Source organism: Schistocerca cancellata, chromosome 5 (genome assembly GCF_023864275.1).
Source record: "Schistocerca cancellata isolate TAMUIC-IGC-003103 chromosome 5, iqSchCanc2.1, whole genome shotgun sequence".
NCBI lineage: Eukaryota > Metazoa > Arthropoda > Insecta > Orthoptera > Acrididae > Schistocerca > Schistocerca cancellata.
In genome coordinates, this window is record NC_064630.1 from 34,405,183 (window position 1) to 34,422,201 (window position 17,019).

The following is a 17,019-nucleotide window of genomic DNA, read 5'->3' on the forward strand; positions in this document are numbered from 1 at the left end:
GGTGGGCTTGCGACTGGCGAATAATTTTCGAGCAGCAAAGGTCGACACCTTTTCCTTCACCCTTATTTCCTGGATGAGCTTCTCGTCCTTAAAAACGGGGCAATCTCGAGAGGAAGCAGCGTGGTCACCCATACAGTTGATGCAGCGAGGGGATGGAGGTGGACAAGCACCCTCATGGGCATCCTTGCCACACGTAACACATTTGGCTGGATTGGAACAGGACTGGCTGGTGTGATTGAACCGCTGACATCGATAGCAACGCGTAGGGTTTGGGACGTAAGGGCGAACGGAAATTATCTCATAGCCTGCTTTGATTTGCGATGGGAGTTGAACTGTGTCAAATGTCAAGAAGACAGTGCGGGTTGGAATGATGTTCGTGTCAACCCGTTTCATTACTCTATGAACTGCCGTTACGCCCTGGTCAGACAGATAGTGCTGAATTTCTTCGTCAGACAATCCATCGAGGGAGCGTGTATAAACGACTCCACGCGAGGAATTTAAGGTACGGTGCGGTTCCACCCGGACAGGGAAGGTGTGGAGCAGAGAAGTACGCAGCAATTTTTGTGCCTGAAGGGCACTGTGTGTTTCTAACAACAGGGTGCCATTCCGTAATCTGGAACAAGACTTTACAGGACCTGCTATTGCGTCGACACCTTTCTGAATAATGAAAGGGTTGACCGTGGAGAAGTCGTGACCTTCATCAGACCGAGAAACAACAAGGAACTGTGGCAACGATGGAAGAATCGTCTGTGGCTGAGACTCAGTATACTTACGTTTGTGAGCAGACTTAGTGGAAGGTGAGGAAACCATTGCGGAAGAATCCCCATGATTACCGGCGTCTCCGATGGCGCGCTCCTCCCTTGTGGGGGCCCTCTCTGAGGGCACTCCCGCCTTAGGTGATTGTTCACACCTCAGGTCACACCTCCTGACAAAAGGACGGAGGGACCAATCGGCATTTTCGGAAGGTATCAGCTCGGGTAATCACCCCTCCCTGGGCCTGGCCGTTACCAGGGGGTACGTACGTGTCCTACCTGTCTACCCGGGGCGGGGAATTACGCGTTACCCCGTCACCGGCTACGCACGAAGGGCGTGGGTCGGCCTTCAGACACGCACAGGGAGGAAGAAAGAGAAAGGGAAAGGAAGGAAGAGAGGTCTCAAACGCCGCAGCGGAGAAAAGGGAAAGAGAAGAGGTAAGGAAAAGAGAAGGACAAAGGAAGGAAGAAGACATAAAAGCAAGGAAGGCAAAGAATGCAGTACATTTACGAGCGTCCGTCTCCGGACGTAGGCACAAACCATACTCCCAGATGGGGAGAAAGGGAAGGAAAGAGCCAGAGGTGAGGGGAGGAGGGGCGAAGATAGGGATGGGGAAGGATGCGGAATGGGAAGGTATGCAGCCCGGAAAGGAAGGAAGGCCACATTAGCTCGGGGTCCCGTGCTCGCTACGCACGTATCCACAAAAGAGTTGTGGACCCCCTGGGGGGTGTCACGTGGAGTGCGGGCAGAGGGAGAGTCTGGCTGGGGTAGCGAGTGGAGCAGGTGTGTTGTGTGAAGCTCCCGCATATTGCCGCACTTTCGGGGTTTGGCAGCATGTAATTGCGCTCGACTTGCGATGATAGTTTCTGACATGGTGTCGCGGACGGGAAGCATTAGCTGGCGCACATCAAGAGCCCGTTTCGTCTGGTGACCGTGTCGAGAAGAAGGCGCGCCAACATCCAGCTTCTGCAACAGCGACGGCCGACAATGAGTGACTGTCGCCACCTCCTCGATCGACGGCTTCAAACCTTCAATCAACCAACAAGGAAGACAGGAAGCACGTAAAGTTTTAGAACTGTATGGCAGACCTCAGCTTTTAAAATCGTCCCATTTGCCTCGCAAAATTACAGCAACTTAGCATGAACCTTTGTTGCTCATTGTCCCAGCTGCATTACCAAGCAGGGTCCCTTCCTTTTCCGGAATGAACCCGAGTGTCGTTGAGATTCAAACGACAGCATCATTTTATTTCACTGCTTTAATTTCAAAGTTCAGTTAAGGTATTCATAGCTGGCTACAGTATTTAGATTGCACAAGCACAAATTAAGAGTGCGAGTTTTGTTACCGTATTTTAGCTTACCTGTGACTGCAGCTCAGCTCGGTACGTACTAAATTTTGCTATTGTTAATTGTTCAGAATCATTTAATTCAAGTTCAAAGTTAAATCTCTTATTTCTAAATTGCGTAGATTCAAGTAGCTTTTGAAATGATTGTTGAGGTAGTCCAAGACTAACCGTATTTTACTGAATTTTGATGTGCTTCAGAAAGAAAGCTCACTATTAACTTTAGTCACTAAATTAACTTTCGATTTTCCGGTTTTATTAATTCTTTTGCTAAATTAAGTCAGAGTGTAGCGAAATTTATTACTTCTGACAAACTTTCAGTTTTCAAACTGCACGTGAAACCTTCAGTTGCCACGCTTCTAGTGCTAATTATATGTGCAATAACCTTTCTTTTTCAGTTACTATAGTAATTGTCCTTAGGACTGGCGACTGTAATTTCCCCCAAATCTCAAATATCTAATTACCGCTAGTTGATTGTTAACGTAACGGCCGCACATTTACTTTCTTTATTAACTTTACCCCTATTTCAAAATTAATTTCCACCAGTTTCATTAGCATTTTTCCTTTCATTTAGATGTATCCCTTTCCTCCCTCTTTACCGACAAATTAACCTCGGTGACGATTGCTTTTCCCAAATTTCCATTAGGTACACGTGGTTTAATTTTTCACTGTCATTAAGGTCAATAAGTGAGGGGGAGGTTACAATATATCCACATTTGTGTGAAAATGGAATGAGTGTATTACGGTTTACTGACTGTGAAGTTGAGGCTGTGTGAGTTGGATGAAAGTAGGTATTGTGTTCTAAAGTCCTTGGTGGAATATAAATACAGAAAGGAGTAAAGTTAACAACTCAATTATCCAGTGAGTTACTATCTTCGGTCTTTCCATTGTTTGTAGATGTAAAGGAGAAGTGCTGAAAGCCTAGCAGTCATATGCACCACAAAAAAAGTTTATTCAAAGTTTGTAGTGGGACTACATCAGTAGAAAGTGATGTACTACATGCTTGTCCATATGTTATGGCTGGTACCACAAGTATTAGGCATGATAAGAAAGTGAACAGCAAAAGAAATGAAAGAGCAAATATGGGGCATTTGTAGCACCTAACATGTGAAAATGACAGCAAAAATTAGTTTTGAATAGTTGATTTTTGTCTTCTGTAAGTCATGTCTCATATAAAAGTGGTAAATGTCTTGCAGGTTTTATATTTCAGTTACATAACTCATCACAATCAGTTGCTACTGAGACTGTACAAAGGTACTCAGGTTTAAATAGCAAGTAAATCATGACAGTTGCAAAATTATTGGTCAAGCAGTATTTCACACATATGGAAGCCTTGCATATGTGATGGCCATTGTTGCAAATGTAATAACTATGAAGGTCTTATTTTTGTACCAATTTTGCTGTGTCACATATTACAACATTAACACTTTTTTTAAACATGTAACCATTTTTGACATAGTTCCCTATCCATAAAGATGGTACAAAGGTGTACGACAGTAAGGAAGGAAGAGGGAACATCAATTACAAAAACTGCAAAATTAATTTTAAAAAATATTCATACACGAAGTGTGCACTGAGCATGCAATATGACAAAACCTATTGCAGAACAACAAAGATTACAGCAATGTGCACAGTAAACTAAGACCTATCTACAGCTACCTCACAATATCACTGTGGACCATTTCTTAAATGTGGCAGAACAGCAGCAGTCTAGGATTGGTAGGCAACTGTTTTCTGGTTTATCTGACACTATGACCTATGTAAGAGTTACGTGAAAGACAGAAGTGAAACAAAAATCAAACTTTGTTGAAATGAGAATCTTTATGTGAAGTTTACAAATCAGGAAGCAAGTGATTTTTACAATTCTTACAGAAAAACTGTTTCTGGGATTGTGATACAGAGTGTAGCTAGACTGGCCCCTACCTATGGCACAGAAAGGTGCAAAACTGACTGGACAGTATGACAAGAAAGAAATGCAGTTTCAGAATTAACCAGGATAGGTACAGGAAAGTTCTTTTATCCTCCGTGTTCTGTGTCATTGAAGTAGAACCATAAGGAAATGACTGCTACCAAACATATGTCTACACTAAGGCAGCTTATGTGGCAACAGTGCATTTGGTTCAAACTGCTGCTGCCGACACAGTTCGCTCATATTCAACCATGTATTTCTTGCCATTCCTGTGGCAATATAGGATCTCCAAATGTGGCACTTGGGCACTAAAGCAAATATAATATTTGACCTAACATTTCCTATTTCTGACATGACAAACACATGACAATGGAGAAAGCAAGCAAAAAAGGTGTGGGGGGGGGGGGGGGGGGGGAATATGTAACTTACTTGCTCCTCCAGTCAGTACTTTTGCTGTCCTCAAGTTGCAGTTAGTACAATTTGTTATGTAAGTAAAAAAGAATGCAAGACCAAGTCTTTTGTGGCTGATTAATAATACTATGCAAGTCATTAACCATTTCACATATAGATAGTTATACTCTGTTCATCTAAGTTGAATCCTTGTCTATACAAACACATGCTCTTCAGTTGGTCATTGGACTTCAATGACATAATGAGTCTGCTTCACTCAAAGCAGAGAAATGCAAAGCAAAATTATAATATGTATGCAATTTCTGGAAAGGGATGTTTCCTCAACTCGTACTTATAACCCTTTTTCTCTTATTTCTAATCAATAATTTGCATCTAAAAACAAAGATTTTTTTGCATCTAAAAACAAAGATTTTGAGACTTACCAAACAAAAGCGCTGGCAGGTCGATAGACACACAAACATACACACAAAATTCAAGCTTTCGCAACAAACAGTTGCTTCATCAGGAAAGAGGGAAGGAGAGGGAAATACGAAAGGATGTGGGTTTTAAGGGAGAGGGTAAGGAGTCATTCCAGCAGACATGTCTGCTTGTGTCTGTGTATGTGTGGATGGGTGTGTGTGTGTGTGTGTGTGTGTGTGTGTGTGTGTGTGTGTGTGTGTGTGTGTGTGTGTGCGCGCGCGCGCGCGAGTGTATACCTGTCCTTTTTTCCCCCTGAGGTAAGTCTTTCCACTCCCGGTATTGGAATGACTCCTTACCCTCTCCCTTAAAACCCACATCCTTTCGTCTTTCCCTCTCCTTCCCTCTCTCCTGATGAAGCATCTGTTTGTTGCGAAAGCTTGAATTTTGTGTGTATGTTTGTGTTTGTTTGTGTGTCTATCGACCTGCCAGCGCTTTTGTTTGGTAAGTCTCAAAATCTTTGTTTTTAGATATATTTTTCCCACGTGGAATATTTCCCTCTATTATATTCAATAATTTATGCACTATTATATAATTTATGAGAAGCAAATAAAATCTGTTATGTAGTGCAATATTTTTCATCAACATTATTTCATTTAATTAACATTTTCAATATTGCTTCATTTTTTAAATCTACTTACAAAATTACAAAATTTTCTAAATATCTGTGTACAAAAAAACTGCAGACAGGTAGTTTTATTGGGGGACAGGGGGGGGGGGTGATGGAAGGGGGGGAGGGGGGAAGCTTTGGCCATTCTGCTTGGGGCACAGGATCACCTCAGTATAGTTTGCCGGTTACTAATATTTTAGAAGACTAATATCCTCCTCCAGAACACAAATGGCATAGATTATAGATTCAATACCTTCTTTTTTAAGCTAAGAAACATGATATTAGCATATACCATGCTTCCAAAGTTAGATTGGAATATCTTCGGTTCTTAAAACTTGCACTGCACAAGTAGCTGCAAAAAATTAAATTTACAAACTGAGGCAGTACTGTCACTATATGTTATTAGTTTTTTTTTTTTATTTGTATTACTTAGCAATTATTATTCACTCTGAGGTTAGATGACATTGCATGCTTCTTTAGCTACACTCACTAAAACCTTTATTCTTCAGCTGTAATTATTATACCAGGTATCAACTGCTAACAAGATCTTCACACTGCAATAGGAGATGTAAAATAAAGAATAGAAACAGTATTTCTGCTCTTTGTGCCACAAATTAATCATTCTATTGAATGAAATATTCAGAAATTTAGATATTTATGTAGTTATCTTTCACTAGCTCCACCTACAGTAAAATAAAATGTAAGTTTAATTAATACACTCAAAGACAAAGTGCCAAGAAGTACCATTTACGCAAACTCAGAAGGAGAGTAAATGAACCAAAACATGCATAACACAACTTACTTTTTGATCCTAATTTCAAGAGCCACACCAGAACTGCTTTCTTTTGGAACATGTTCAAGTCTTATAACAGTAGAAAGAAACTTCACTTTCACACGGCTCAGTACTGTGAGAGATAAAGGAAAATTCATGTTACAAGGTGAGATACAGATATGCATAACAGATTTAGAGAAAGAATATACCAACAGAATTCATTTATATAAATCTATAAACTTACATAAAAGATTAGCCCCTAAACAGTTTCAGTTCAGGAAATATTTGAATTCCCCAGTATTCTAGTCTGTGAGTATAAACTGTGTGGAAGATATGGATTTCGGATAACTGTAAAATTTTGTCAGTAAATCATGTAAAACAACATTGGTAAATTTCTTTTAATAAGACAGAAAGGACCAAAAGAACCATCATTTTTTGACTCATGGCCTCATTTTCAAGATCTATCTTGCACATCTGGTTGGTACTTTAGAACCAATCTGGTATGAGTGTGTGTGTTTTATGTGTGTACGAGGGTTATTGTAAGAGTCATGGTAACAAATTAAAAATTCTGAATGATGCAAATGGAAGTTTATTCATAAGTAAATGTTACATGTAAGGATGCCGGATGAACACACACACCACCATAAAGATATACCACTAGAAAAAAGATGTAAAAAAGGTTGACATTGCAAACATGGTTTACTGTCAACTGCAACAGTACACAATAATACATCACAAAATATGCCCATTCCATGGCATCGGCAGTCTCCCCGGATTTGAAAAAGAGACCACAGTGAGTGCTGAGCAGCCATTCCAGATGGATGTTACCCGATTTGATTAGCACTTTTACGAAAAGATTGCAGTTCACAGTGGAAGGAATTCACAACAATGCCACTAGGAGCTTGTGGAAGTGGCACGAAACACTGCTCTATTGTACCGAATGATTGCTTGGTGGGTAGATGCATTCATTCAGGCATGACAGAGCTGCAACGGCCAACATGTACCGATCCGGGCAGCCCGTCAGTGTGCATGCAGATTGCGCTCATACCCAGATCACCCAATGCTTGAAGAATGACAGGAGATGGATGTTGGAGGAATTACACCACCACACTGATATTGAGACGATAACAATCTACAGGATTTTATGTTATGCTTCATGCACTAAGTGACATGGAAAAGTAGACACATTATGAAACTTGTCATGTTTATCTAGAACATTATGAGGAGGAGGGAGACATTATGCTTGTGAGAATTGTCACTATAGATGATTTCTGAGCCAGGGCCTATGAACCAGAAATGAAATGCCAGTCCACAGAACGGTGTCATCCAAGTTCACCACACAGGCATAAATTTCATTGCAATTCCTCTCCTCTCAAACTAATGGTCACCATAGCCTATGATATCAGAAGTTCGATTTTGTGCCATTTTGTCCCACATGGACAAACTTTTAATCACATGAACAAACTTTTAATGTGCTGTACTACTGTCACACTTTCCTGCAACAACACCTACAACAGGCTATTAGGGAAAAATGACCTGAATGTCTACATGATGCACTGATTCTTCAGAACAATGTTAGAACCCATAATATGACAGCGCATGTGTGGAATCTGCTCGTGTGATGGAGATGGGAAAAACTGGAGCATCCACCAAACTTATCTCCTTGCAATTATGACATTGCACTAAATCAAAAAGAGCCAATGCATGGAACACACTTTCAAGCAGGTGAAGGCACAGCCACAGAAGTGATGCTCGAGATCTGACGATTCACTCATGGTGAGGCCACAGTTATTTGTCATCTTTCACAGCCTTGTCAGTGTATGATGGATTTGTTGGGAAACTATTTCAAGGGACTCTGAGATGTCACAGATCCTTGTTCCTGTTCTGTACTATTGTGTACTGTTCCAATTGACAGTAACACACATTTGAAATGGCAAAATTTGTTTTGTCTTGCTTCCTAAGCTATATCTTTATGGCAGTATGTTTGTTCATCCATCTGCCTACATGTACTGTTTATATATGAACTAACTTTCCATCTGGATATTTGAGGAATTTTTAATTCGCCATTTGCATCTCTAAGAATTTTTTAATTCATTACCATTTTTGAGACAGACAAAAAGTTGCCATGACTTTTGCAGTGACCCTCATATTTTACTCTAGCTCACCAATGGATAATTCCGAAACTAGCAAGTGTTGTTTTTCTTTTGTGTGTGCTTACCGACAACTCAACATTTCTGCTTTTTGGTGAGTGGTCTCCTTTACTCCAACAGTAGCGATGGGGTTCAGGAAGGCAGGACAAGTTAACAAAGAGTAAAAAAGAATGTGGGAGCATCAGTGCCACAAACTCCACCCCAGAAACAGACAGCATCAGTTTAGAAATTTACCGGGTACTACAGTGAGCTATCCATTGTAAGAATGCCAGTCTGCACCCATGCAGTGACATGGCCAGATGCTAGTTGTAAGCACTGCTATGTATGACACTGCGCAAATGGAAGTGTGTGCTATCATATACAGTCCAGGTTTATTTGTACCCCGCAACTGGTAACTCCACTGTGGAAATAGAAACTTTGTGAGTACATGATGCAAATTCTAATCATGCACACAAGACTTGAGTGCTAACAATCCACAGGAGATGAGAATATCGATGGCCTGCAAGCATCAAATTTGGATTTGGAACAACTGAGAACACGGGTACAAGAGTGAGTGTCAGCTCCAGAATTACCAGCTACAAGAACAGCAACAACTGCCATACCAGCAGCAAGAATTCCTCCAGAAGCAATAGTGACTGCACCAGGAAAAGATGAATGTCTTAAACACAAAATACTAAGAGCAACAGCAGATACCACAATATGCTTCATCAGCTGTTCTAATGATAGAGTGCATAGTTCAACTGTTACATGCTAGCAGTAGTTAAGGCCACGCTGTGGCATCCAGGAGCAAAGCACCTCCCCTCTGGACCTATTGCCCAACCCTATGGTTCAGTCACATCAAAAACAGTTTCACCAGAGATGACATAATGAAGTGAGTGAGGTGATCATGAAACTGCCAACGAAAGATCAGTTTGCAATGTGGTGTTCCAAAGTACTTGCTATATGCCAGAGTTAAATGTGATGCTCCAAATTATGACAGGAACATGAGTTTACATCCAGTTTTAATAAATACACTGACGAGCCAAAACATTACGAGCATCTCCTTAATAACGTGTTGGTCCATCTTTCAAACACAATACAGCAATGATTCTGTATCGTCAACATCTGAGAAGTCCTCGGTAAGCTTCCAGTGGTATCTGGCACCAGATGTCTATGCATAGATTACATAATTGCCATAAATAATGGGCCGGTGGTCTCAGGAAGTAGAGCTGATGCCCTACAGTGTCCCAGTTGTGTTCCAGTGAGTTCCAATCAAGCAACTTTCATGGCTTTGTGACACAGACAGTTATCCTGTGCTGAAAGATGGCATCACTGTGAGGGTAGAAATCAAGTATGAAGGGATACACATGGCCCATAATAATGTTCACATAGTCCGCAGCTTCACCAAAGGCAGTGCTGCAGTGCTAACAAAGGTTCCTGTCAGATCACCGAAGGTAAGTGCTCTCAGGCACGGCTAGCACTCGGATGGGTGACCGTCCAGGTCTATCAAGTGTTGTTGGCAAGCACCATACACTCAGCCCTTGTGAGGCAAATTGAGGAACTACTTGACAGAGAAGTAGCAGCTTCAGTGACAAATACTGAGAACAGCTGGGACAGCAATGTGCCGACCACGTGCCCCTCCATATCCACATCCAGTGATGCCTATCAGCTGAGGATGACACAGCAGTCAGTCGGTACGATTGGGCTTTCCAAGGCCTATTTAGACAGAGTTTATTTTTTGGTCCGCAGCTTCATGATGCCTTCCAGCAGGTCTTATGGAAGCACAGGAGAGAGTACCTCACAGCATAATATTGTCCTACAAGCCTGCATCTGTGGAGTGGTGGACGTGTCAAGCAGCCATTCACCTGGATGACAGCACACACCAACATGACCACTGATCTGCTACAACAATAAATGTAGTTCACCCAACCAGGCGACACATTTCCTTTCATCTACAGGCCAATCTTTATGACCCCACACCCAATGCAATCGTAATTGACGATGTTACTGGGTCAACACAGAAACACACAGGGTTTATCTGCTGTGAAAACCCAGAGTTGACAGTGTATACTGAACAGTTCTTCTGAAAAATCGTACCTGCACTGTACTCTGCCACAGATCGCATCACTCCTGCTTTAAGAACTGAAAACAATCCAACCTCCACATTCTGTGATGAATAGTGGGTATCAAACACCCTGTCATCTCCTTGATGTTTCACTGTCCTCCAACCATTTCCATAAATGGTAACATCAGTAGCCAGCAAATAGGTGATCAGCTTTTTTTTTCTGAGATGCTCATTCTCAGGCAATGGGTCATAACAATCTGCACTTTGTCAGAGTTCTTCATGTCAGCATACTTCTCCATTTGGACTTGCATTGTCACTAGAAGGATGTCTCATTTGCGTTTGCTCTACTCATATAATTTCCTTACTGCATCATGTCCCCAAAGCCCCATTAGGCAGCATTCAATCTTGCAGTAGGCAGTGGTCATAACAATTTGGTTTTTCAATGAGTTTCCAGAATGAGATTTCACTCTGCAGCGGAGTGTGCGCCTTTCGCGAAAGGCAAAGGTCCCCAGTTCGAGTCTCGGTCGGGCACACAGTTTTAATCTGCCAGGAAGTTTCATATCAGCGCACACTCTGCTGCAGAGAGAAAATCTCATTCTGCAAACATCCCCCAGGCTGTGGCTAAGCCATGTCTCTGCAGTATCCTTTCTTTCAGGAGTGCTAGTTCTGCAAGGTTCGCAGGAGAGCTTCTGTAAAGTTTGGAAGGTAGGAGACGAGATACTGGCGGAAGTAAAGCTGTGAGTATCGGGCATGAGTCATGCTTTGGTAACTCAGATGGTAGAACCCTTGCCCGCGAAAGGCAAAGGTCCCGAATTCGAGTCTCGATCGAGCACACAGTTTTAATCTGCCAGGAAGTTATCAATGAGTGTTATATGTCAGCAATCTTACCACAAGGAAATAACTCATTTGATGGCCAGAAACTCTCAGACGAATGTTACATTTGCTGCTCATTAATTTTCACAAGAAATCTCTTTCACTACTTGAGTACCCCAAAATGGCATTAGAGAAGAACAGATAATCAGTTTTTTTGTGGTCATATTTTCAAAAGACTGCTATCAATTACCTTGATTACCTTCTCCTACACAAAATAGCCATTGCCCGACTGCAAGTTGGCCTTACAATGAGCCTTCAACTAAAGATTTTGACAAACTGAAACGTTTCTAACTGAACTGCAATCAGTAACTAATCTGGCTTGCTTTCTCATTCTATTTGTTCTCAACTATTACAATACACTGAACAGCTGTGAACCTTCTTTTACACTTAGAAGTGAGACGTTAAAGGTATCCTTGCACTTTTGATTAAGGGTTGTCTTTGTTTCATAATTTCTACTTCCTAGAAGAAAAATGTCTCATCTTTTCATGAAAGAATAGTAAAAGTAATGAGATTGCATTTTAATTTGCCTGTAAGCTTTACGTGATAGCGAACTTACTTGAATCAATTGTCTGAGCGAACAGTTCCAGCCCTTCAAGTGGTTGAGCTTCATCTGTACTTTTTCCATCTGGAGACGCTTGTTTCAGACATTCTTCAGCTAACTGCATGCTGCTTGTCATGCTGCTCCACATTGATTCGAACATGGACGTACCTACAAATTAATTTAAAAAGTTCCAAGTAAATATTTTTCACTTCTCTAAAGCTATACCATATACATCTATCACATCATACATCTCAATGATATAAACACCATTAATTTAGCATTGAATGATGTTTACATCATTGCAGGAAAACAAAGACGAGTTTTAAAAAACAAAAACAGAGTATGCTGATACACTGATAAGTCTGTCCTTTCGGATAAAGCACAACTTGTTACATGCCTTTGCCCATTACTATATTCTTATCACTATTTAAATTTTCTAGCAGCAACAAGTTTCACTTTCTTCAATAGAAATGTGTAATGCTACGTTCACAATCAGGCTACCAAAAATGTTGAATTGTGAATCTGTTTCTTCACCAAGCAACGTAACATTCAACACACAAAACTGCTTCATGTCCTTTCCACACTTCATATGTACTTACAAGAACAATAACTTCACCTCATCAAAAGAGTTGTGTCACTACAGTTGTTGCAATAGGTTCAAAATGTGAAAAATATATTGCAGTAAAGTAGTGCTTTGGAAAAATTTCATATAATTTATTATAATCTAATAGCTTTCACATTGTGTGCTAAGCAGACACCTGAAGTCTTATAAACAACATCAATAATGGGTTGTTTTTTAGCTGCCACATATATTTGCTCTGTGATATGGCTCAAGAGTTCTATTCAAAGTCAATACCATTCCTGAGAAACAGCTGTGTGGAGGCAAGATGAGCTAGGAGGCTACAGTTTTTGCAGACATTCTCAACAGGATTTAGATATGGACATCTCATTGGTCAGTGGATGTAGTGTGTATTCATCCATCACAAGAGCTCAATGTGGATAGACATAATTGTCCATCAATTACAGTTTGGGACCAAACTGCACCTCATTCAGTCATACATGCAGTTGCAGTAATTCATTCCAGTACCTTTGGGTGTTAACAGAAATCTCCTTGTCAATAATAAGGATGAGAAGCTCAGTACATCTACATATCCACCTAACAGATGCGTCCCACCATTAGAACCTAACCACCATGAAACTGTCTCCCTCCATCATTCTTTTTATTTTGTAGCTACCAATTCCCCTTCATATTAATTTGCAACAAAAATCATTATAACATCAATGGCAGGATTCATACAATGAATGGGCCATCTTTGCATTATTGTGAGTGGGACACATGATGATGATGATGTCTGGTATGTATAACAACTGCTCAACTCTGCCAACACATTTCCTCAAGATCTGTAACTCCCATGGCAGATGCATGTTAGACAGACAATTGTCATGCCGCCAACTGCTTCATTTCACCATGCTGTTAAGAGTAGATACTGACCCTGATGTGGATTGGTTCCTCTTGGTTAACATTGTATTTGTTCAAAACCTACAAATTCTGTGTCTCAACTGTCAGAAAAGCTCTGAAATTACATTTGGTTGCTCAGTCAAAGATACTATTAACTGCACTGTGCACCCAACCTACATCACGGTGTCCAGCAATTCTACATTGCAAACAACAGTCCAAATATTCCCATCCCCTCCCCCACGAACCACAGACCTTGCAGAGTCGGGATGGCTTGCATGCCTCAGTGATACTAATAGCCATACCATAGATACAACCACAGTTAGTTTAGTTAGTTAGTTGCATGTTCCATGGGTTATTTGCATGATAAATCAATGATGTGGAATGAGTCATTTTACATTCACATCACAAATTAATTTATACATTCGGCTACATGCTGAGCATTTGTAAGTGCCTAAAAAAAAAAAAAAAAAAAAAAAAAAAAAAAAAAAAAAAAAAAAAAAAACAGATTTGACTTAGTAATTCCTATCCTCCACATTTTACATATCACAGTAGTAGAAATTCTTCTATGACATAGGAGTTGTTAAGGTGAAACTTTTTCAATTTGTTTTCAAATTTTGCTTTGCTATTTGTCGGACATTTTATGTCACTGGCTAAGTTGTCAAAAATTTCAGCTGCAGCACTGTGCACCCCTTTTTTTGCTAAAGACAACCTTAATGTGGCGTAATGAATGCCATTTTTTCCTACTGGTATTGTAATTATGTACATCATTGTTCCTTTTGAAATGCAGTAGATTGTTTACAACAGTCTTCATGAGGAAATAAATACACTGTGAAGCAGTAATCAGGCTGTGGAGGGGTACCTGTGGTGAGACCAGACAAATCTTAGAGTGGAGCAGCAGCATTTTCAGTTTTGCTTGTTTTTTTTGTTTTGTTTTGTTTGGCTTTAGGGCACAAAAACAACTGGAGTCATACGTGCCCAAGTCAAAACTACAGAACACGAAGACAGAGAGGAGTTAAAAAATGATATGTCAGTCCCAATTGACATAATAGAAGACAACTAAAAACAGGCAGGTGAAAAAAGGACTAAAAAAGACACCATACTGAAACAGAGGTCCCAAACTAAAAATTAAATGGCCTTCACCATATTGCTTTGGTGGATAAAAAGTAAGACAGGGTCGACAGCCCACACGTCATTTGCTAAAACGGCAGATAACTCAGATGGCAAACTCAAATGGGAACGTAAAAGGTAAAAAATATGGACATTCCATCAGGAAGTGGTGGACAGTTAAAACTCGGGCACAATGTGTACAAAGTGGCAGTGTAATGCCACTTAGCAAATGACGATGGCTAGAAAGGCAGTGCCCAATATGCAGCCGAGCTAAAATAATCTCCTCCTGGCAGGAGGGCTGAGAGCAGGTCATCCAAGCACCTGGGAGAGGCTTAATAAGCAGGAGCTTCTTCCTGTGAAGGGAGGACCATTGGCGATGTCAAAGGGATACCACCTCCTGACAGATGGCAACTTAGAGATCATTGGAGGGAATATAGGTACTCGTGGGCTGAGGTATGAGGACAGCTGCTTTGGCAGCAGCATCAGCAGCCTCATTTCCTGGCAGACCGACATGACCAGGAACCCACAGAAACATCACACTGGCTCCACCAAGAGTGAGCAGTTGACAGTTTCCTGGACCCGCTGCACTATGGGATGGGCGATGTATAGTGCACACAGACACAGAAGGGCACTGAGTGAGTATGAGCAGAGGACACAATTGAAAAGGCTGTGTCACTGGATGTACTCTGTGGCCTGATACAAGGTGAAAAGCTCGGCTGTAAATACTGAGGTGTGTGCCAGAAGCTGATATTGACAGACACCAGTGCCAATGATGAAGGCGCACCCAACCCCACAGTTAGTCCGAGAGCCATCAGTGTATACAAAGGTACTATTGCCAGGTTCCATGAGAAACTGAGGGTGACAGACTGAGGCTGGAGTAGTGCCCTTAGGAAGAGAATGAAGGCTAATGTTAACATTGGACGCTTCACGAAGCCAAGCTGGTGAAGGATTCACACCCAGCTGGAAAGCTGCAGGTAGTGTGAAGTCAAGCCATTGTAGCAAGTGCTGAAAGTGGACTCCAGGAGGTAACAGACATGAAGGATGAGCCCCATACTGATGATCAAAGGAATCATCAAAGAAGGAGGTAGAGGATGGGTGGCCACGCATGGCAGACAAACAGCACGCATACCTGCTGAAAAGAAAGTCATGGCAGTAGGACAGGGGTAGTTCAGCAGCTTCAGCATAAAGACTCTCAAGCGGGCTGGTGTAAAAGGTGCCCGTAGCCAAACAGATGCCATGATGGTTGATAGTATTGACATGGCGTAAGAGGGATGGGCGAGCAGATGCATATACAAAGCACCCATAATTGTGTTTCGAACGGACAAGGGACCGGTACAAATTGAGGAGGAAGGTTCGATCGACACCCCAGGAAGTACCATTGAGGACATGTCGGACATTGAGGAACCATGTACAGTGAGATGCCAGGTAAGATACATGGGAGGACCAAGAGAGTTTACTATTTAGCATGAGCCCTAAGAATTTTGTAGTTGCAACAAACAGAAGGGCAACAGGCCCAAGACGTAAAGATAATGGGAGAAACCACTTGCATAACCAGAAATTCATACAGATGGTTTTGTCAGTGGAAAAGCAAAAGACATTGTCGATGCTCCAAGAGGTAAAGACGATCAAGACACCACTGAAGACGTTGCTCAGTGAGACAGGTCCATGGAGAACTGCAATAGGTAGCAAAATTGTCAACAAAAAGTGAGCCAGAGATACCCGGTTAGATAGATAGAGTAGCATGGAGAGCTGCATCAAACCAGTCTCAGGACTGAAGACAACAACAACAACAACAACAACAACAACAACAACAACAAGGGGGTGAAAAAGTGGGTGAAACTCTTTTTAGAAAATAAATCATTATTAGTGAACTACTAAAGCATTTTTAAAGTTACATCTATCAAATTGGCATTTGTCTTCTCGGTTAGAAATGAAAAATAGATGTTTCAGGGTTTTTGGAAATTTAATCCCTTAGAGGTTCAAATAGGGGATGAAAAGTTTTATGAAGAGATTTCATTATGAAAGCAAAATTGCTTTTTGGCCAAAAGTACATTCAGAAAAGATCATGCTTCTACACCCTTAACAAGTGTGAGAAATTTACAAGGTATTTTAATTTGTGAACTAAATCAAACAAAGCTCTTTAGCAGTCACCACAACAAATAGGCTTTGTCAGAATCATATAGAAAAAGAAACGAATCTTTACTACATTAATTTTTTGATGGTCTAACATACATTTATAAATTTATTTTTGTTGTAATTACTATGCAAACTACTCATTACTTGTAACTTGGGGCCGGATTTACACATCATACAAACCTTAAAACATGCATGAAAAATGCTTAAAAATGTATGAGAAGTGTCAAAACATGCAAGATCAAATAACAAAATAACATGGTAGTTACTGCAAGCATTACAAGTCAAATTCGAACGTGTGACTATCAGTTATGAGGAGCAGCACCGGGCACGCGAAAAATTTAGAATGCTGATATAATTTTTTGAATACTTTCTGGTAGAGGTTAGGAAAGAGGCCTGTCTGGGATTATTGAAATCTGCAAAATGGGGACACATGCCATGTTTCAAGAAATGTTCCTTCTT

General features: G+C 41.0%; 1 protein-coding gene across 1 annotated transcript in view; it reads right to left on the bottom strand.

Annotated features, from left to right (window-relative positions):
* LOC126187388 (autophagy-related protein 2 homolog A) overlaps positions 1-17,019 on the bottom strand; it is a 495,539-nt gene that overhangs the window by 448,100 nt on the left and 30,420 nt on the right. Inside the window, exons 3-4 of the mRNA XM_049928440.1 lie at positions 11,874-12,026; positions 6,281-6,383 (exon numbers count right to left, since the gene is read on the bottom strand). Coding sequence (XP_049784397.1) covers positions 6,281-6,383; positions 11,874-12,026 — 256 coding nt within the window. The remainder of the gene's footprint in view (positions 1-6,280; positions 6,384-11,873; positions 12,027-17,019) is intronic.